At 34.7% G+C, this 21,716-nt stretch overlaps 1 protein-coding gene across 1 annotated transcript; it reads left to right on the top strand.

The window, feature by feature from the left end:
- The first annotated feature begins 17,085 nt into the window (after positions 1–17,085).
- Positions 17,086–18,434, top strand: LOC114305321 (uncharacterized). Its single transcript, XM_082876249.1, has 3 exons — positions 17,086–17,290; positions 17,389–18,044; positions 18,087–18,434. The coding sequence occupies exons 1-3, from the start codon at positions 17,086–17,088 to the stop codon at positions 18,432–18,434; spliced, it is 1,209 nt and encodes a 402-aa protein (XP_082732375.1).
- Positions 18,435–21,716: the final 3,282 nt, after the last annotated feature.

Genomic DNA, 21,716 nt, shown 5'->3' with positions numbered 1-21,716 from the left:
CCCCTTTGTTGCGACCCCCACTTGCAGTTGCAAAAAACCATTTTACCGTCGTAAATACCTTTTGAGACGGCGTTTGGGGTATTTGCGACGGCGTTTTGCCGTCGAAAAAAATAATTCTTTTTGTAATGACATCTACATACTTTGGCAATTTTAAGATGCCAACCTGATCAAACACATCTAAGTCAAGCCCACCTTCAAATTTTCTAGCCTTTTTGTAGTCAGTGTCTATCATGTGGGGTGCATAACGGGCTAACTCAGTAAATTTTGTTTCATATTTAGCCACAGTCATTTTGCCTTGTTTTAGTTGTTCAAATTCGGATACCTTCCTATCCCGGATGTATTGGGAAAAATATTTTTCGAAGAAAATTTCTTTAAATCTATCCCATGTCATACTTTCATTATCATTTCGTACTAACATCCACCATCTCCAGGCCTCCTCTTTGAGCGTGAATGTTGCCAACAAAACTTCCTGTGCCTCAATACATGGAAATACCTCAAATATTTTCTCAGTTTCTAAGACCCAAGCCTCAGCTTTTAACGGTTCAATACCCCCCTAAAATTCCGGTGGTTTCATCCTATTGTATTTCTGTGTCAGTGTTATCATATCATAATTAGCTGGTTCAGGTACATGTATTTGCCCTTATTGCTGTTGTTTCAGATTTTCGGTTAAGGCTTCAACCATTCTTTCTAACCGGCTAATTCTAGTGTCAGAAGATTCAGATTCGTCTATATTCCTTGTCTTTTCCATTGGTTACACACAAAAAGGGTGCTTATTAATATAAGGAAAGTTCTCACTGTTTTCACATTTCATTTCATATCTGACGCGTTTATACTTTCATTTCAATTCAGATACAGTCACATGATCCCTTACTTTCACACGTTCACGTCCACATAGATTCCACATTCGGTATTGAAATTAGCATTACATGTTATTCTACTTAACTTCTTTGATTATGCACAAAGGTTTCATTTCAATGTATTTTCAATAAGGACGTGATCATAATAGTTCATACACTTAAACATGGTAATGCAATGTCCCTATTTCATTTCTAACACATCATATAGCTCATATGGACACGTGTGTGCGGTATAACTCGTGCTCTGATACCACTATGTCACGACCCAAACCCGCCCCTATAGGTTTAGCATCGTAACCGGTCAATAATCCTTGGACTACCGAAGGCCTCTGAACAGATTAACAAGATTAAGGGCCTAGCGGAAGCAAATAGATAAATATAGTTGTCCAATGAGATGTGCTGACCTATAGGAAATAGAATATTTAAAATTTTATATACATAACCAATAGTCATACATTATACCCACACACATTACAGTATTTTAAGTACAGCCAACGACATCAAAACAAGCCTTAATAAACAGAAACCACAGAACTTAAACTCATGACGCTTCGGGAACCTCCACGTGAGACACAATGGTTGGCTGACAACAGAACACCGATCCAGACAAAAGCCTTCAGGCCCAGGCTCTAGAATGCTCACCTATATATATATATACACACAATGAGCTAAAGCCCAATGAATAACATTAAGGTAAAGGGGTTAGTGAACGAAATTCAAACATATCATAAGCGAAAAACAGATTATAGCATAATCATTCTCATATCAGAACATAATAATGGTACATCCCATAGAACACATCACAGAACGTCTTTCGACTAGAGTAATCGGTTCCGGATATCGATTAAACACATATCACCACAATCAAGTGGCTAACGAGATCTCGTAAATACATGAATGTCATGGACCCGCATTTTCATGCCGTCCCCCATGACTTGGGACTATCTATGGATGCCATAATAGATTTCAAATATGGAATATTCGTTCACAAAAAACAGATATCATTTCAGAAAACATAGCTTATCACATTTCATTTGGAACATAATTCATATAAACGTATCTTTACGATAACGTTACTCACAGTGGTCTCAGTAAGCGATCAATCAATCCTTGAGTCTTGACCTACAATCACAAAATACATAACACAAGCACATCTTATCATTACACATTCAAGTGGCCATTAAGGCTTAGTTTTCATTACATTAGTTCTTATTCTTTCTTATCACATTGCCTAAAACATACACACTTGCAGTCTCGGAACTTGGTACATTCTTTTCTTAGTGTGTTTCTACTCCATAACCTCATTACTATAACTTAATTAAGGCTTAAGAATGCCTAAGATGCAATGAGGATGCCAAAACATGCCTTGGAACACTTAGTCAAAATTTCTGAAAATAAGGTCCATGCTCGAGCATAGCTTTCCTCGCTCGAGCGGACATGCAAAATGTGATTGGTCGCTCGAGCGCACATTCCTTCACTCGAGCGATTTGTAAAAGACATGAAACTTCTAGGAGCTTGCAATTCACGCTCGAGCGGACTTTTGGTCACTCAAGCGGAGTGCACGTACTCAGAGTGGTCGCTCGAGTGTGAACTCCCACGCTCGAGTGTAGATGCAAATTCTGAAATTTCCAAATTACACCTTCAAGCTCAAAACTCGAATTCAACCTTCTAAAACGCATCTCTTGGGCCCCAAAACTTGAGATAACATAGTAAACTTGTAAAACATGAAGCATTTAGGATCATTTCATAAAATCATGGCCCAAGGGTTTGTTAAAAACTCACAATTTCAACTAAAAACATGATGAATGTTTATGAACACAACATGCATGGATTTTTCTTGTATCAAACTTCTCAAAACATGATCAAACACCACAAAATGACTTGAAACTTGATGATTTCCCTAAATGAAGATGAATTTCAAACATGCAAGAGAGAATTCTTGGAGTTCATGCTCAATTTGTGAGAAAATGTACATGCATGTATGAATTGTCACTCAAATCTTCCTTCTAAGCTCAATACACATTCAAACTCATAATCTTGAAGAAATTTCATGTTAAATGACTTAGTTACACAATCTAGAGGTTGTAATCTTACCTAGAGTCTTGAATTAGCTAGGTACTTGCACAATCTAGGTGAATTCCTTCAATTCCTCTTCAATCTCTTCTTCTCTCTCTCTAGAATGCTCTCTCTCTCTCTCTCTCTCTCTCTCAAGTAAATTCTCAGATTTTGGCACTCAAGGAATGAGGGCAAAAGAGCTAAATGTGTTGAATATAAAGTTATGATGCCAAAATACATTAGTTAGAATATTAGGCTAACCAAACATGACTTAATTAATCGTTCTGAATCAATTTTTAATAAAATTTGCCATATGGTTCTAAAAATTCCAAATAACATATCAGTGTAGTCAATTTCGGTTTTCGATGCCGATAAGGCTTTCAATTTACATATTAAAGTGGAATTCCAAACAGATATTTCTATAAGTAACAGATAGAAAGCCAAAATCATACAAAGTGCGGAATAAATACATAATTTATTTTAACCCACTCATTAACATCATTAATCATTGATTAGTAGCTTATTACGGGTCGGGGTTATTACAGATGTGGTAGTTGATGGTGTTGATGAGCAATGGACAATTGTCAGAGAAGTGGAAAAACTTTTTTTCCAAATAAGTTGAACTATCTTCTTTTCTTTTTCTTTTTTTTTTGGTTTATAATTTAGTAGATTTTGTAAACGCAAATAAATCATAAACAAAATTTTATTGGGCGTTCAGGCCAAAATTCCAAATTTGAATTCTTTTTGCCTAACAGTCCATACGTAGAAATAGTATATCTATAAGGACATGATTCTACAAAATGACCAAAGTACCCCGCTATATATTGTTCCCAAATCAAACCAAACCCTAACCAAACACTCTCTCTTCATTGCCCTCTCTCTCTCTCTCTCTCTCTCTCTCTCTCTCTCTCTCTCTCTCTCTTCACCTCCGTTGTCATCTCTTTTTGTACCTCTATCATTGGAGATCTCAGATCGCCGGAGATTTCTTTACCTCAATCGATGGCCGCCCCACCACCACCTCTACAATAGTGCCGTCGCCGATCTTAGATCTGCAATCTACGAAGCCCTTAATCAAAGCCATGCTGTCGTAGAAGTCCCCCTCTCTCTCTCTCTCTCTCTCTTCATATTCTCTCTCTCTCTTTCTCTTCATCTTCTCTCTCTCTCTCTCTTCATCTTCTCTCTTCCTCTCTTCTATCTGTTCATCTTCATCTTCTCTCCTTAACTTTCTCTTTTCTCACTCGACTGGGTTCGATCGAAGGAAGTGCGGAGGCAACAACGGACTCCGCCTCACCCGGAGGTACTTGGCGACGATGATCTGCAATGGAGGTAGTGAGAGTAAGAAGTATCATTCTGAAGTATTCACCATCTGCAAACTACATACACAATTATACTTGTATATATGGTTTTGCTATGTATGTGAGAAGTATTGTTCTGTTATGTATGTGGGTGTATTTATTTGAAATTTTTGTTATTATTTGTATGAGAAATGGTTTTGGAAAAAAAAAATCGTTATTTTTTCTTTCAGAAATTTTGATCATTTTTTAAATGGGACCTATGCACCAAAATTGGCGGGTCTACATGGCAATGCATTCTTTGATGCGTAACGACTCACGTCGTATATTTAGTTGCTCAAAACCATTATCGGATGAATGGGAAATCAATGCCAAAATGAGTTACATGGAAATGGTGTTTTGGTGAGGTTTCTATAAGGGATGGAGAAAAGGCAAGTCCCACATTGCTTGAGTGGGCAAACTTGGTGTGGGTTTATAAACCTTGAGTTTGCATCTTGGGGAGGGTCTCAACGGGTACCTAAGTTTTATGGAGGGGGGGTTATGGGGAAAGTGGGCCTTGACCCATTGGACCCAAAAACTACCACACACGCGCATGCGTGCCACCGCCGTCTACCTACCCAGACTGGCCTAAGCTTGGGCGCAGGTGTAAGGTGTGACGTTGGGTTGGGCTTGCGTAGTCCAATGCTTATCTTTTTTTGACCAAAAACATTTGAATTTTATTTTTCTAAAATTAAATTCTTACCGTTTGGAATTTGAATTTCAATTTGAAATTCAAAATAAATTCCGAAATAATACCAACGAATCTCAACGTTGGCAATTTAGCCCAATGCACTTTTTCCTCCAACCCAAACAGGTTCTGTACCTGTTCAAATCCAACCTGAACAAGTTCTTTACCTGTTCAAATCTGTCTGAATAGCCACCAAGTCTCTTATAAATAGACAAGTCCTCTATTTGTTTTTTCATTCAATTTTCATTCTTCTTTTTGCTTTTGCTTCCTACATTTTGCTGCATAACTTTTCTGGAAGAAAGAGTATAAACACAAAGTGTGTTCACTGGACATTTAGTTTGTAGTGCTGCTACTAATTGTTGTTAATCATTTTATCTTGGAAGATAGACGTCCAAGCACTGTAGAGAGCACAAATCTGTCTTAAGGAAATAGAATTAAACAGTGGACTTGATTGAATTTTCGAGAATGTAATACTGTAAGTAGGTTGCTTATTTATTTTTCTCCAGATTCTATTTTGTTTTTGTAACAAAAGTAAGAATCTGTTTTGTAATCAAACAAAATCTCTCATTTCTTAAATTATTCTTTTAATACAGTGAAGATTGCCTGACAATCTTAAGACAGAGTCGTTTCTTCATTGTATTCAAAATTCTGATTTTCTTTTCTGGTTTGTGTAACTAGAAATTTGTGTTGCTTCTAATTTGTTTTCTGATTTTTGTAATCAGATTTGATGGCTACTAAAACTGGTAACCCCAATCCAGTTGTTACACCTACATCGACCATTACCTAGAACCAAGGTTTTGACAAACGGTTGTGGTCGCTGTGATGGTTGCGGTGATATGGTAGCGGTTGGGGTGTGTAAAGGCCGTAGTGTAACGGTTGCAGTAACCGGAACCATGATTTTTTTTTTCGTACAATTTGAAGAAAATTTACCGATGCGCATATTTTTTTTTTCTTTTTCAGAATCACATTTATTGGGGTTTAAAATAAATTTTGATTAATTTTTGTTAATTTTAAGTATGATCCAATATATTTCATATTTTCAAATCACTACAAAAGGAGTTTTTTACATTTTATTTCAATAGTTAATGATTTTAAGAATAATTGATTTTAAATGTTTACAATTTATTTTTTACTAGTACCTGAACAAACTAGATAAAAAAATATTCACAATTATTAAACGAAAGGATTATAAAATAAAAATTGTGCCATAAATTAAAAAAAAATTATAAACAAAAAAAAAATTCATATAAGATTTTTTCTTTGGGTTTGCATCACTTGAACATCTATTCTTTTTTTGTAAGTTTTTTTTTTTTTTTTTTTGAAAAAGAAAGCTATTCAAAATATTGTAAAAAGGTGTAACGGTATCTAACGAGCTGTTACGACCGTTACGGTACCGCTACGGTCGTTACATAATACCGAAATGGCTGTTACACATGTGAATTTTTATCACACCGCTGTAGCGGCTGTAACAGGTAGAGGTAACCACCACAACCATTACGTAACAGTATTATGTAACGGTTGTGGCCGCTTTTTAAAATCTTTCCCAGAACCTTGTTCAAATTTCTCTGAATCATAGCGAGAAATCAGAAAAAATTAACAGTACAGAGTTTAAGAGATGGTAGCAAAAAATGTTGTTCTATCTAACAACTTTTAATCTTGCCTGGTTTCTCCATGAAGATGCTACAGTACTTAAAGAGGATGAAAGTGATGGGCAAGTTGTTGCCACGTTGGATGTTTGGAAGCATTCTGACTTTCTTTGTAGAAATTACATCTTCAATGGCCTAGACAACATGCTGTATAATGTTTATAGCTCTCTTAAAACAGCAAAAGAATTGTGGGATTCTTTGGGGGAAAAAAAAAAACACAAGACAGAGGATACAAGCACGAAGAAATTCGTTGTCGGAAAAATTTCTGGACTTTGTCATGATTGATTCTAAAACGGTTATTAGCCAAGTGCAAAGTCTCCAGCTCATCTTGCATGATATTCATGTTGAAGGTATGTCTCTGAGCGTATCGTTCCAAGTTTTTGCAACTTTGGAAAAATTACCAATTACTTTGAAAGAGTTCAAGAACTACCTTAAGCATAAGCACAAAGAGATGACATTGGAAGACCTCATTGTCTGATTGAGAATTAAGGAGGATAACCGGAATGCTGAAAAGAGGAATGGTAAAAATCCCATTAAGTTAAAGGCTAATGTAGTGGAACAAATGCCTAAATCACATAACAAGAAAAGGAAATTTGCTGAAGATGGTCCTAAACAAGGTGACAACAATGGCAATAAAAAGTTCAAAGGAAAATGCTATAACTGTGGCAAAACTAGACATCGTGCCTCTAATTGTCGATGTCCTAAGAAGGATCACGGAAGTACAAGCAAAAAGACTATCAATCAAGCCAATATGACAGAACTAGAATACATCTTTGACGGGATAAAATGACATCAATCTCTCTGCGGTGGTATCCGAGGCTAATTTGATTGGAAATCCTAAGGAGTGGTGGGTTGATACTGGGACAACTTGTCACATTTTTACGGATAAGAAGATGTTCTCTTCATATAGTGAGGCTGCCAATGGAGAACAACTTTTCACGGGAAATTCTTCTACTTCTACCATGGTTGGACAAGGAAAGGTGGTATTGAGAATGACCTCGAGGAAGGAACTTACTCTCAACAACATGCTACATGTTCTAGACATTCATGAGAATCTAGTTTCTAGATCTTTGTTGAGTAAAAATAGTTTTAGGCTTGTGTTTGAGTCTAATAAATTTGTACCAACTAAGAATGACATGTATGTGGGCAAAGGGTATCTGACCAATGGGCTTTCAAATTGAATGTAATGACTGTTGTACTAGTTTTTACTATTAATAAAAATTAACACAGCTTCTGTTTATATTCTTGAGTCTTATTTATGGCATGGTAGATTAGGGCATATAAATTTTGATGCTTTGCGTAGGCTTATTGGTTTGGATTATATACCAAAATTTCAAATAGATCCTAATCATAAATGTGAAGTATGCGTAGAATTGAAACTAACTAAGGCACGAATGTGACAAATGTGTCTATGTTAAAAACACTGACAAATGATATGTTATCGTTTGTCTTTATGCAGATGACATGCTCATAATTGGTAGCAGTCATAATACGATCAAATCAACCAAACAAATGTTGAGCAAAAGATTTGATATGAAAGATATGGAAGTAGCAGATGTTATTCTAGGAATCAAAATTACTAGAACATCTAACGGATATGCTTTGTCTCAATCACATTATATTGAGGAAATACTTTGTAAAAATATCAAGAATGATACAAATGTGGCAAGAACACCTGTAGATGTCAATCTTTATTTGTCAAAAAATAAAGGTGATGGGATGTTTCAGTTAAAATACTCACAGAATATTAGAAGCCTAATGTACCTAATGAATTGCACATGTCCTGAAATAGCATATGTTGTCAGTAAATTAAGCAGGTACACTAGTAACCCTGGAGAAAATCATTGGAAAGTAATGATTCAAGTTCTTAGATATCTAAGATTTACCCATGATCATGGCTTAAACTAAACTTGATATCTAGCAGTACTTGAGCACTATTATGATGCAAATTGGATATCGGATACTAAAGATTCAAGATCCATTAGTGGGTATGTCTTTACTCTAGAGGGTGCAACTGTTTCATGGAAATCCTTGAAACAAACATGCATTGCACGATCTACAATGAAATTTGAGTTCATTGCTTTAAATAAAGCAGGATGAAAAGCAGAATGGCTTTGCCATTTCTTAGAAGATATTTCAATGTATCCAAAACCTGTGCCAGCTATTTGCAATCATTGTGATAGTCAATTTGCAATAAAAAGGACACAAAGTCATATGTAAAATGGTAAGTCACGATACATTCTTCGTTGACATAATACCATAAGACAATTTCTCTCAAATGGTATAATCTCAATAGTTTATATAAAGTCTAAGGAGAATACCACGGATTCGTTAACAAAAGGTTTTAGCAAAAGAACAAGTGTATAACTCATCGAAGGGAGTGGGGATTAAGGCCTATTAAATAAGACTCATCATAATGGTAACCCTACTTAGATGACTGAAGATCCCAAGAACTAAGTTCAAAGGAACAACTAAGTTATGTGTGGCTCATTAGAGGTCACTAAGAGATTAAAATCCTTAGCCATTCCTATGATAAGAGTGATATCTGCAACATGTGTTTTATGCAAGAGATTAAGGATAAACTTTGCTTTTAATGATTACTTATATCTTGACTTAAGAATAAAAAGTCAAGATAAGTATAAGGGTTACTCTTAATAAGAATCACCTATATGAGTGTTGCACTGGTGTCGGTTCTATGAGAATAAAGAGGCTAAATTCTCTTGAGCACTCATAAATAACCAGGAACGTTCAGGGCCAAAATGAACACAACCGTGAGAACCACAATGTGTTAGAAGATATTTTGTGTGAAATCTATTGTCTTGGCTTATACTAACGGTTGAACAATTCAAGGCATCGTATCCATTAGTTAGCTAGTAAGTCTGATAGGTTATCACTAGAGAAGGTTCAAAGCCGAAAGTTACCTATCTTGATACAAGATATTTTCAATTTATACTCTCTCGACAAATTCTGCATATTGTTACACTTCCGCTGTCATCAAATTCCATTCATGTGGGGGATTGTAAGAAATGATTTTGGAAAAAAAATAGTTTTTTTTTTTCTAAAATTTCAGTCTATTTTTTAAGTGGAACCCATGCGCCAAAGTTGGCGGGTGTAGAAATCCCATTTTGACCGCCCTTAAGACTTGGGTGTCTCATTTTGAACACTCGATGATGAAATGTTACACTATACAGTCGTTCAATTTCTTCAGCAAAAGGCTTCAGTTTTGAGTTTCAGAACCTAAATCTTATATCCCCTTCGGACCAAAACTTAATTTTTTCTAGCGTGACCACTTAGAGATCTGTTGGCCAACAAGTGGCCGGCTGGCCATTTTTGGTTGGCCGAACGTCCCCCTTCATGGCCAGCTGGCTATGTTTAGCGACAAATAAATATTTTTGGCTGCCAACTATCCCCATGTGCATGTCTTGCACCAGCTAGCTCATTACATATATTTTTGACGTGAGGACCTGTTTTTCTATAAATACATGACCTCCCCTCTTGGTTTAGGGTTAAAAAAATTCTCTAAGACACTACCTCTCTCTCTTACAATATACATACACCTCCTTAGCCAAAACTTGAGGCTTCTTGCTAAGATATTGAACATAAATTTCAGCTCTTGAAAGTGTTCAACTTATGGTTTTTGAACTAGAGAGCATCCACTCTTTGAAAAGGTATACTTTGAGCTTTTATACCTTCTTTTCTATCTATTTTCTTTTCTTTTTCATACTGTTTTTCAGAGTTTTTTTTTAAGCTCAAAAATGTGATTTTAAGTTACAAAAAAGAGGAGGGGTTAGCCACCCTTCCGTAAGCTTCTTGGCTGTTTTAAACCTCTTGGCTTTAGCCTATTTTTCCGCACTTTTTCACCTCAAAAACTTAATTTTCAGCACTGTTTTGGTGTTGTTTTATGTGTTTAATTATGCTTTGAATATTGTAGATGTGTTGTTGTAAGTCCTTATAGATATAAGTTTCAATCCAATTGAGTTGATAGCTTTTTCTTGCACTTTTTTATAGGTTTCATACATGCTCATACTATTGTAATCACCTTTGCATAATCATCTTTGCAACCTCCTTCCATTCTTTGTTTATTTTGATTAAAGAGTTATATTAACAAAAGATTGTTGTTCAAGTATAAGAAAGAGACTTTCCATGCTTAATGGTTTAATCTCTTCGGAGGTTTATTATCACGGCATTACATCTCTCTTATGCTAAGTGCAATCTCTCATTTGATACCTCTCTTTATCACCGGTGCATTACTTCTAAGGGACTAACTTTCTAGTTAGACCCTTGAAAATCACCGAGGAAAGTGTCATTATAACTTATTATCAAGTTTGGATTTAGAGTCATTATCGCTCATTTTGGGTTTGATTAGTCATTATCGCTTTCTTTGAGTTTGACTAGTCATTATCACTCATTTTGGGTTTGACTTAGAATTCATTATCGCTTGTAAATGAATTTGACTCTTCCTTTGTAATTTTCCCCATAGAAAAGGGCTTGAAAAACTCATTTCTCGAGTTAAGTCAATGCTTACTATTCTTTATTGCTTTTGGACTTAGTGGACGTAATCTACAGTTTTGGACAAAAATGAATAAAAGATAAGAAATGAAAAGGTAATGTAAAAAGGGCTAATAAAAAGAGGTAAAAAAGGTAATAAAATTGGGCTAGGTTCAATCGGACATCATATTGAACCTGTTGCGTCTTGACTCATTACATACTCTTTAGTGATGTTTAATGATTCAAGAAGTAATAGCTACCTCTTCACTTGAGGTAACTCCATGATAAAGAGGAGATGTTATTGGTCTTTTATTTCCTTTCATTGAGATTTTGTCCTATCGGTTCTAAGATCATCACGTAACAAACTTGCGATAATTGATGATTTGTGAGCAGAATCTACTCCTTCATTGATCATCTTCATGATATGGAAGGGCAGAGAGGATAAACATCTCCTAGAAGCACTCTATTTTTGCTCTGTTTCAACTTTGTGGCAGCAAGGCATCTCTCAAAAGCAGTGGCCGGCCAACCACCATTCTGTACGGCCGACCTCTTTTCTAGGCTAGCCAGTCACCATTTTTGTACAGGCAGTGGCATTGTGGCAGAACAGAGCAAAACCTGAGGCCAAAACAAAATAATTTTCTAACTACAAATAGAACATATTCTGGCAACAAACAGAGAGGTTTCTGGAAAGATGTTCTTGATTGTGTGCGTGCGGGTCCTCGCTTCCCGTTTAAGTCCTTTAAATTAGTGCTTTACTATTAAGTATGTGTAATTAATTTGTTGATTTCATTTGAATTTATAATAGTTAGTTAATGTAGTGAATTCATTTGGTATTTGTAATAATTAGTTTAATTAGGACATTCATTTGGACTCTCTTGTGCGAGGACAAATTTGCAACACTTGTAATATTGTGTATGTCTTCCAACCCCCATTTCTTTCTCTCTTTTATTTATATGCTTATCGTAGTGGCATCACATTTTTCGTTTCACATCATTACCACGTGTTGTATCCATTTTTGCATGCATCGAGTTCGGTTCATTATTTTAAACATTGTTGTCATTTCCTACTTACTTGAATACGTGCATTACTGTATGCTTTGAGTTGATCCATATGGCATGTTCGAATAAACCAAACCTAGTAGTTGCATTTTGCATGTGTTGCATTAGTCACTTGCATACTAGAGCATGCATTTTTCTAATTATTTTCTTCTCTTTGGCTTGCCTCAGTTGAGTACTAGGTGAGCATTTTTGCTTTAGCATATTGCATGTGTGTTCATGTTGCCATATCAAGCAAAATACCATGAGGCTAAGTGCTTATTTGATATACCTCTTTGAATGCCTGTGGATGAAGGCTATGTCGCTTAAAATTGTGATAACTTTGATTAATGTACATATGAGCTCGCTTTTTCAAGGAGCACATATTCAAAATTCTTTTCAAACAAATATGAAATCAAAGCGTATTTATCCAAAAAAAAACATGAAATCAAAGCATTCCAAAGTGGGTGACTTAGTATTTGTGTGTCTTACATAGTAAGTTAGCATAATAATCAGAATAAGAGCATATAATGTACATAAAAATCGCATCAAGATTAGTAGAGGCCGATCTTTGATCGGGTGAGTGGGGTGCTCAATTTATGACATTTCCCTTTCATACCTAAGTTTTCGAGCCGAAACATTTTGGTTATGACGAACAAGTGGCCTTTAGCACGAGTCACGGGTTTCCTAAATTTCCCAACAATATTTAGGTAGCGACTCTGAAATTTGACAATGTAGTCCATTTTTGGCATTTCTGATTAAAAAATCAATTTTTCAAAGATTTGCCGGATTTGGACTCGTATTTATGTTTTTTCTATTTCACATTTGCATCTTGTGAAACCAGATTTAGAACCATGGGAGTCTGAATTGTAGGGCTATCGTATCCGAGGAGACTAAACCCCTTTGAAGAGCACGAAAAGCCAAATACAACGGGTCTATGTGGCAATACGTTCTTTGTCGCATAACGATTCACGTCGTATATTGGGTTGCTCAAAACCATTATCGGGTGAATGAGAAATCAATGCCAAAATGAACTCCATGGAAATGGTGTTTTGGTGAGGTTTCCATAAGGGTTGGAGAAAAGGCATGTCCCACATTGCTTGAGTAGGCAAACTTGGTGTGGGTTTATAAGCCTTGAGTTTGCATTTTAGAGAAGGCCTCAAGGGGCACCCAAGTTTGTGGAAGGGGAGGTTATGGGAAAAGTGGGCCTTGACCCATTGGACCTAAAAACTACCATACACGCGCGATGCCACTGCTCGCTTACCCGAACCAGACCGGCCTTGGGCACGGGTGCGAAGTGTGAGGTTAGATTGGGCTTGTGTAGCCCAATGCTTATCTTTTTTGGGCCAAAAATATTTGAATTTTATTTTCTAAAATTAAATTCTTACTGTTTGAAATTCAAAATAAATTCCAAAATGTCCCAAACGTTTCTGAACATTGGCAATTTAGTCTAATGCATCTTTTCCTCCAACCCAAATAGGTTCTGTACCTGTTCAAATCCAACCCGAACAGGTTCTTTACCTATTCAAAATTGTTTGAATAGCCACCAACTCTCCTACAAATAGACAAGTCCTCCATTTGGTTTTTCATTCAATTTTCGTTCTTTCTTCTGCTTTTGCTTCCTGCATTTTGCTGCATAACTTTTCTGTAAGAAAGAGTATAAGCACAAAGTGTGTTTGCTGGATATTTAGTTTATAGTGCCGCTACTAATTGTCTTCAATCATTTTATCCTAAGAGATAGACGTCCACATTTTGAAAGCATCGTGGAGATGAAGAATCTGTCTTAAGGAAACAGTGTTGAACACTAGACTTGATTGAATTTCCGAGAACTTGAATTTCTGATAAAGTAATGCTAGGTTGTTTATTTATTTATTTATTTTCCTCGAGATTCTGTTTTTTTTTTTTTTGTAACAACAGTAAGAATCTATTTTGTAATCAAACAAAATCGCTCATTTCTTAAATTATTCTACAAATACAGTGAACATTGCCTAACACTTTGTAGACTTGTAGTCATATCAAGTGGTTTCTGAGAATTTTGAGCTATTTTGTGCCTTGTTGCTCTAAAAGTGTGTATTTTTGTCTAGGAATCTCTTCAATCAAAGACCTCACTGCCAACACTTTGTTCTTAGATTTGAAGGTGACTATGGAGATTTGATTCGAATAAGCAATTTTCGAGAATTTTGGCATTGTTGATTCGGGTGCTAAGCTCATCATGTCACTGCTGAGATAATTGTCTCTATTAATTTACTACTATATGTTTGTGGTCATTTGTAATTGTTCAAATTTAAGATTTTTCTTTTTTTTTGAACGAAGAATTTAACATGTTTATAGTGACTTTGTTTCACCTCTTTTTCCTGCAATTAATTTACTCAGTTGCAGATGCTATGATGACCTTGTTAAGTGACACAATGGAAGATTACTTAACTTGTACAGCTAAAAATTATATAGATATGAAAATTTGTATAGATAAAATTTGGATAGAAAATTTGTACAAATAAAAATATTGAACAGATAAAAACTAGACGGATAAAATTTACACAGAAAAAATTTGAACAGATAGACAAAAAATTAGAACAAATAGATAAAAAAAATTAAATAGATAGATAAAAAAAAATTTGAACAAATAGTTAATAAAAAGTCAAACAGATAAAAAAAGTCAAGGGGTAAAGTTAGAAACAAAATGTCTTTTAGAACTTTTCACCAAACCATTTCACAAAGTGTGAACTTTTCACTAATAAAAAAAAGTCATTGGACCTAATGCCTTAGACAATTGCTAAAGTGTATTTTTCACCAAATTTTGTAATTTTATTTAATGTTTTTAAAATTTTTATAAATAAATGAAAAAAAATGTAAACACACATTATTAAACGTACTCTTAATATTTTCAATTTACTTATTTTTCAACTCAAAATATTCAAAATAAACTGATTTTTTTATTAAAAAAATGAATGCTAAATTAGAATTATAAAATTACATAATATAAATAAATATATATATATATATATATATTATATATATAACGTAGTAGAACTTTCTCTCACCATATTGTTATATATCTTTGAGCCATACTAAGGGCCTCGAGAAGAGAGGTGCAAATTTGTCTCGAATAGTTATTTTATTTATTTATTTATTTTTTATTATGTTGGTGTGGTTTTTTTTTTTTTTTTTTTTGTTGTTGGAAGGGTTTTTATGTGTGCCCTAAAACCTAAGCCCTAATAAATAAATAAAAAATTGGGAAAATTACTATGTAGTCCTATGTAGGAGATTTATTTCCTTTCTAATCCCAATATATTTTCAATAGATTAATAGGTCCACAGTTTTTTAAGTTTTATACCTAGAGGTCCCGTTTTTTATTTTCGTATTTTGTAAATGACTGTATTACCCTTTGTTTTGAGATGTATATATACGTGAAAAATCAAATATTTGCTCCGTTCAAAAAAGAAAATCAAACCTTCGCCTCTGCGTTCTCGATTTCTCTTCGTTATGGCGATCTCATTGTGTTGTGTGGTCAATCTCATTGTGCTGTGAGATGGATCTGGTTGTGCGATCTGAATCTCTGTGTACAGGCGATCTTTGCGTATGTTCTCTCTCTCTCTCTCTCTCTCTTTGTGTATCTGGTTTGTATCTGTCGATACATAAATGTATGTGTATGTATGTATCTGTCGATACACACATATACATATATATATATATATATCTCTGTGTGTGTATGTGGTTTGTATCTGTCGATACATATATGTATGTATATATAGATAAGCAAATTTGCGTGATATCTGGTTTGTGTTTGGCAATGTTGTTTTAGTTCTTTGTTTTGTGATAAATTTTGTTTGTTTGATACTTATTTATTTGATTTTTGTATGTGATATAGTGTAATGATTTTGATTTTGTTGATTTTGTTTGTTGTATAGTGTAATGTGTTTTGAAGTTGTAGTTTGGAATTGTGAATTCTGGTGTTTTGATACTGATATGTTGTAAGTGTATAATTTTGCAGTTTGGAATTGTGAATTGTGCACTGTTGGTACTAATATGTTGTAACTATATAATTTTACAGTTTGGAATCTATGAACAATTGTTTGTTGATTTGTGATTTTGTAGTATGGAGGGGTGTTTCATGTTAATATGCAAATACAGTAATTCTTGTGTTGCTATTAAGATTAGTGAGGGATGTAGTTATCATGAAGTTGTTGAGAAAATATGTGCAAAGTTCAAGGAGTTGAGTGTTGGTAACTTTTGTTTGTTTTTCTCTATTCCTGGATATTCTAATTGTATTGTTGAATGTAATGATGATTTGGGGAATATGATGTCAATGGTAGGTGGTAGTGGTTGTCGTGTTGTTGATGTTGTTGTGGGTGATAAGAGAATTATGGAGGTTGATGATGATAATTCTTGTAGGATTGATTCTGTAATTTGTGAGAGTTCTTTAGTTAATGATTGTGATGATTTTGGTGGTTTGTTGCCTAGTTTTTATCCAGAACCAGAGAGAGTTTTGTCGTTTACTAGTTGGAAGGGGATATACATAATGTTGGTCAAGAATTTGAAGGTGGAGTGCCGGCGTTCCGCATTGCATTGGCTAAGTATGCAGTTGAGTGTGGTTTTGCAGTGAATTATTTGAAGAACGATGCAACAAGAGTAACTGTTGAATGTATGATGAAGTCGTTTGCGGGTTGTAAATGGTTTGTGCATAGAAGGGTGTTGATGAATCCCGGTATTTTTTTTATAATGAAGTTGGATAATGTGCATACTTGTGGGGTTGTTGCTCGTAGATCTTGTAGCAAGATGGTTGGTTCTAGATTTGTGTCTGATATTGTGCAAAATGATATTAGTGATAATCCGTTGAATCGTCCTATTGAAGTTAAAAAGAAGTTAAAGAAGCAATATGGTATAGATGTTTCTTATCGGGTTGCATGGTTAGGAGTTGATAAGGCAAGAGGTGGGTTGTTTGGTGATTTTGCAACTTCTTTTGACCAACTTTGATGGTACCTTGAGATGGCTATGAGAACGAATCTGGGAAGTGTGTTTGAATTAGATGTTGACGAAAGTAGTGGGTGTTTTCGGAGGTTGTTTGTGGCATTTCATGGATATTTGTATGGCTTTCAATTTTGTCATCCGTTGTTATTTGTTGATGTTACATTCTTGAAGGGGCGTTACAAGGGGCATTTGCTTACAGCAACATCAAAGGATGGTAATCAAGGTATGTATTTATTTGCAGTTAGTAAGGTTTGGTTTGTCAGTGTGTTATTGTATTGTGAGTCTATTAATTTTTGCAGTTTCATGTTATTTTGTTTGCAGGTCTGTTTCCTTTGGCTTTTGCGATTGTTGATGCTGAAAATCAAGATAATTGGATGTGGTTCTTAAGTCAGTTGTTAAAGGGTGTTGGTTCAGGCCGGGGATTGACCTTTGTGTCGGACCGTCAACATGGATTGCTAGATGCTCTTTCAGTGGTTTTTCCCAATGCACATCATGCATATTGCTTGAATCATTTGAAGAGAAATTTGATTGACAAATTAGTGAGACTTCGTACTAACTATAAGCTGAGTTTGATGAAAATATTAGTTAAATGTGCTTATGCGCCAACGGTTGCTTCTTTCCAACATTATATGGAGAAATTGGGGCGCATTGCTGGGAATGGTAGAGTTGATAGTATGTTGGATGGTTTGCAAAATGATAAGTGGGCGAATGCATTTTTTAGAGGGAAACGATATGGTGAGATGTCATCTAATGCTGCCGAGTCTTACAATAATTGGATTGGTGGGGCCCGTGAGTTGCCTATTACTTGTATGGTTGATATGATTAGGGTTCAAATCATGACTCAATTGTTGAATAGAAGAGCTGAATCTAAAAGATGGACTACGAAATTGTGTCCAGTTATGGAAAAGAAGTTGGGGGACTCTTTGGAACTAGCTAAGTCTTGGGATGTGATTGTTGCTAGTGATACTGTGCTTGAGGTTCATTCTTCTATTTCTTTTTATGTTGATATTGGTAGACAGACTTGTTCTTGCCATGAATGGCAATTGAATTGTTTTCCTTGTTGTCATGCCGTGCATGCTTTGTGTAGTAGTGGTAGAGATGTGTATGATTTCATTGATCCCTTTTTTCATGTAGATTGTTTTAGGGAGTCATACAAGGAATATGTTTATCCAGTGCCTTCAAGTGAGAGATTTGACTTTGATGGTGTCGGTAGTTCGATTATCAAACCTCCTATAACGAAGAAACAGCCCGGGCGGAACAAGAAGAAGAGGATACCTTCTAGGGGTGAGAATGTGAAGCAAATCAAGTGTGGGAGGTGCTTGAAATATGAGAATCACAATAAGAAGACGTACAAGGCTGCTATTTGAGGACACAGTCTATTCTTTTGGATTTGTATTTGAATTTGAGGAATTATGATAATAAAAAATGTGATACTTGGTATTATGGAAGTAATGAATAAAGTTGGTTGAATTGTTTTTTATTTTTTGATGTGTTTTTTAGTTATTGAAGTTGTTTTGTAACAGTCTTGTTTTGTTTTTTATTTTTATTTTTACTTTTTTGTGGGTTTGGTTGGTTTTATTTTTATGGAATGCTAAGAAGGTTGTTGAAAATTTCTTATTGAAACTGTATAATACTGAAATGCAGTTTTACTACAAGATTCATTTATTTCATATTTCATAGTGAGAAAACTGTAAAATTTTACAGTTTTATTTTCAAATTTGAAATGTAGTTCATCTATTTGTTGAGTCATGAAATTGGATGCATAATTGTGTAGCATAATTTTTGTTTGAGAAATGAAACTGTATAATGTTGCAGTTTTAAGAATTATTAGAACCAACCTGATAAAACTGCATAATTTTACAATTTTAAGAATTATTAGAAACAACCTGATGAAACTGCATAATTTTGCAGTTTGAAGAATTATTAGAAACAAGCTTTACTGTATGAAAATATATGCAACCACAAACAAGTACACAAACAATCAGAAGAGCAACCACAATAATAATAACAAGAAGAAAAGCAATAACAACATCAATGACAACAATCATTTTCATCATAATAACCAGAAGAAGATCATTTCCAAAAGTATATAAAGTACTTGTCACATGTTAAAAAAAAAAAAGTACAAAGATATGTTCACTTGAATATTTGTATTGTCAAGAAGTTTGTTCATTGTTTCTATGGTTTGGTATGTTTTGTCAACATTTAGTAGTGCTCGAGCTTCCAAGATCGGTTCTCATCATTGAGGAATTGACTGATGATTTCTCCTCGAAATTTGACCCACTCAGTTGGTCAAAGTGATTTCTGCACAGGTTGCCAGTTGATATATTGGTTGATAACATTGCAGACGGCGATTGCACAATCATTCCTGCAAAGTTTTAGATGAAGTTAATTAGTTAGGTAAAATTGTAAAATTTAGCATATTGGAAGATTAGTTTATTGATTTTATATCTTACGAGTGTGAGGTTTGTTGTGAGTATTCCTCAATTGATGCAATTACTGTCTTGCACTCTTGAGATGATAACATGTTTCCTTGATTGCTGAGTAATGCTTTATTCCATCTCAGTTGATGTTGTTGCTACAAAATAGTTAGTGGGTGTTTTTGTTAGTTATAGTGATGAGTTGAGATGTTTTTAAAGGAATGAAACTAAGTAGGAAATTTTATTTAACTTACAATTTCCTTTGTAATTTCAAAATGCTTGTTGTGGCAATCTTTTGTTGGTTTCAAAGAGTCATAGTGTCTCCATATCCCATCAGCATTGTCAAAGACCACAATTGTCCAATGGCTTTCATGGTTGATTGGGAAATGGATATATCTGTTTTTCATTGCTTCTGGAAAATGGTTGTTCATCATTTTTTCTCTCAATGCTTGATCTTGGTTTTGTAGTGGAGTCTGTAAGTTATATATATGTTTGAAATATGTTATAAAACTATGTAGTAAGACATGTTAAGAAAGTAGAAAATTTTGCAGTTTGAATAATATTGAAATGTATGTTAAGCTTTGCTTACATTGATGAGTGTTGAGAAAACGTAAGATCTTCCCGCTTATGGATTTCTTGCAAAGGCTAGATCATTCTTCTCAAATTCTTTAATGGTTGGTTGGAGTGCCAATTTCTTTTCTGAGAATGCATCAATGACCTGAAACATGTTATATATGAGAATGTGTTAGGTTTGTGGAATAGGTTATTGAATATGAACAGAAACTATAAAATTGTGCAGTTGGAGACCTACATTCCCATATAAGGGTTCCATGTTGGTCAATCTGCATATATCTGAAAAGCATACGCAATTTTCATCTTCGTTGCCAGACCAGACACAAGCACTTGATTATGTGTTATTGATGAGTTGAATTTGGTCTTGGTCTTTTTTGGATAGGCTATGCCAAACCTTGTTTGTTTTGCGGCATGAAATGGCGAATGGCTTGTTTTGGATTGATTCTTCCTTGAAATCATAATCACTTTCCAATACTTGAAGTTGTGTCTTCTCTTGATTGGCATCCTCTTTTGGGTTAGTTTCAGCAGCAATTGCTTTTTGTTGGCCAATATCTTCTTGCATCTTTTCTTTCTGTTGTTGTTTTGCTTCATGAGCACCCTCTTTTTGCTCGGATTCAGTAGGAGGTTCTGTCTCTATTTTGATTTCTTCTTTTTTTCTTTTCATTCTTCTTCTCTTTTTCTTCATCGGTACCCTCTGTTGGTTTGGGTAAATTAACAGCAGTTTGTGTCTTATTCCTTGTATCTTCTTTGGCTTTTGTCATTGGTTGGTATTCAAAATCTGGGTCATGTGCTTGTTTTCTTAACTTTTGTTTGATTCTCTTGACCATTGATCTTTGTTAGGGACTGCCCATTTTTTTAGTGGACATTTCCTTCAATTGATCTTCTTTTTTGCGCAATTCAGCCATGAATTTTTGTTCCATATCTTGCATTTGTACTCTCATGGCTGATATGAGCTTGTCCTTGTTGTCCTCTTTGGTTGGTGTTTGTGCTTGGTCATGACCTATAAAAATGTTGAATTGTGTTTTGGTTAGTTTAATTAAATTTTGCAGTTTGCTTTAGTATTAGACAATAGTTTACCTTGTGCATAAAATATGTCAGATTTCTCTTGGAGTTCTTCTTGTTGGTTTGTCAGTTCTTGTTCATTGACTTCTTATTGTTGGTTTGTTTGTTGTTCTTCTTGTTCTTGTTGTTGGTCTTATTCTTCATCAGTGTCTTCTTGTTGATCACCTTTTGCTTCTTGTCTTTCTTCTGCTTCATCATTATCTTGTTGTTCATCAGGTTCTTCTTCTTCTTCTTCTTCTTCTTTTTCTTAAATTTCTTCTTCACAGCTTCTTCTTCATCAGTCACTTGTTTTTTTTCATCACCACTCTCTTTTTCTTGTTCATCACTTTCTGGTTCTTCTTGTGGTTTTTGCTTTCTTTTCTTTTTTTGTTGTTGTTCTTCTTGTTCTGATTCTGATTCTGATTGATGTTCTTCTTCGAGAAAGTCATCCTCATCACTATCTAGAAGTCTTTTTTTTTGTTGCTTTTGTTTTTTTTTTTTTTTTTGCTTATTGTCCTTTTTGTGGTCATGTTTTTATACTGAAGAGTCTATTGATGTGCTTTGGTTGATATGCAATAACTGTATTTCTTGTTCAGTTGGGATTAAAGCACTTTG

Source organism: Camellia sinensis, chromosome 6 (genome assembly GCF_055761805.1).
Source record: "Camellia sinensis isolate YWXY chromosome 6, ASM5576180v1, whole genome shotgun sequence".
In the NCBI taxonomy this organism is placed as follows: Eukaryota; Viridiplantae; Streptophyta; class Magnoliopsida; order Ericales; family Theaceae; genus Camellia; species Camellia sinensis.
Note: the sequence above shows the minus strand (reverse complement) of the source record. Positions and strands in the feature narration are given on the sequence as shown.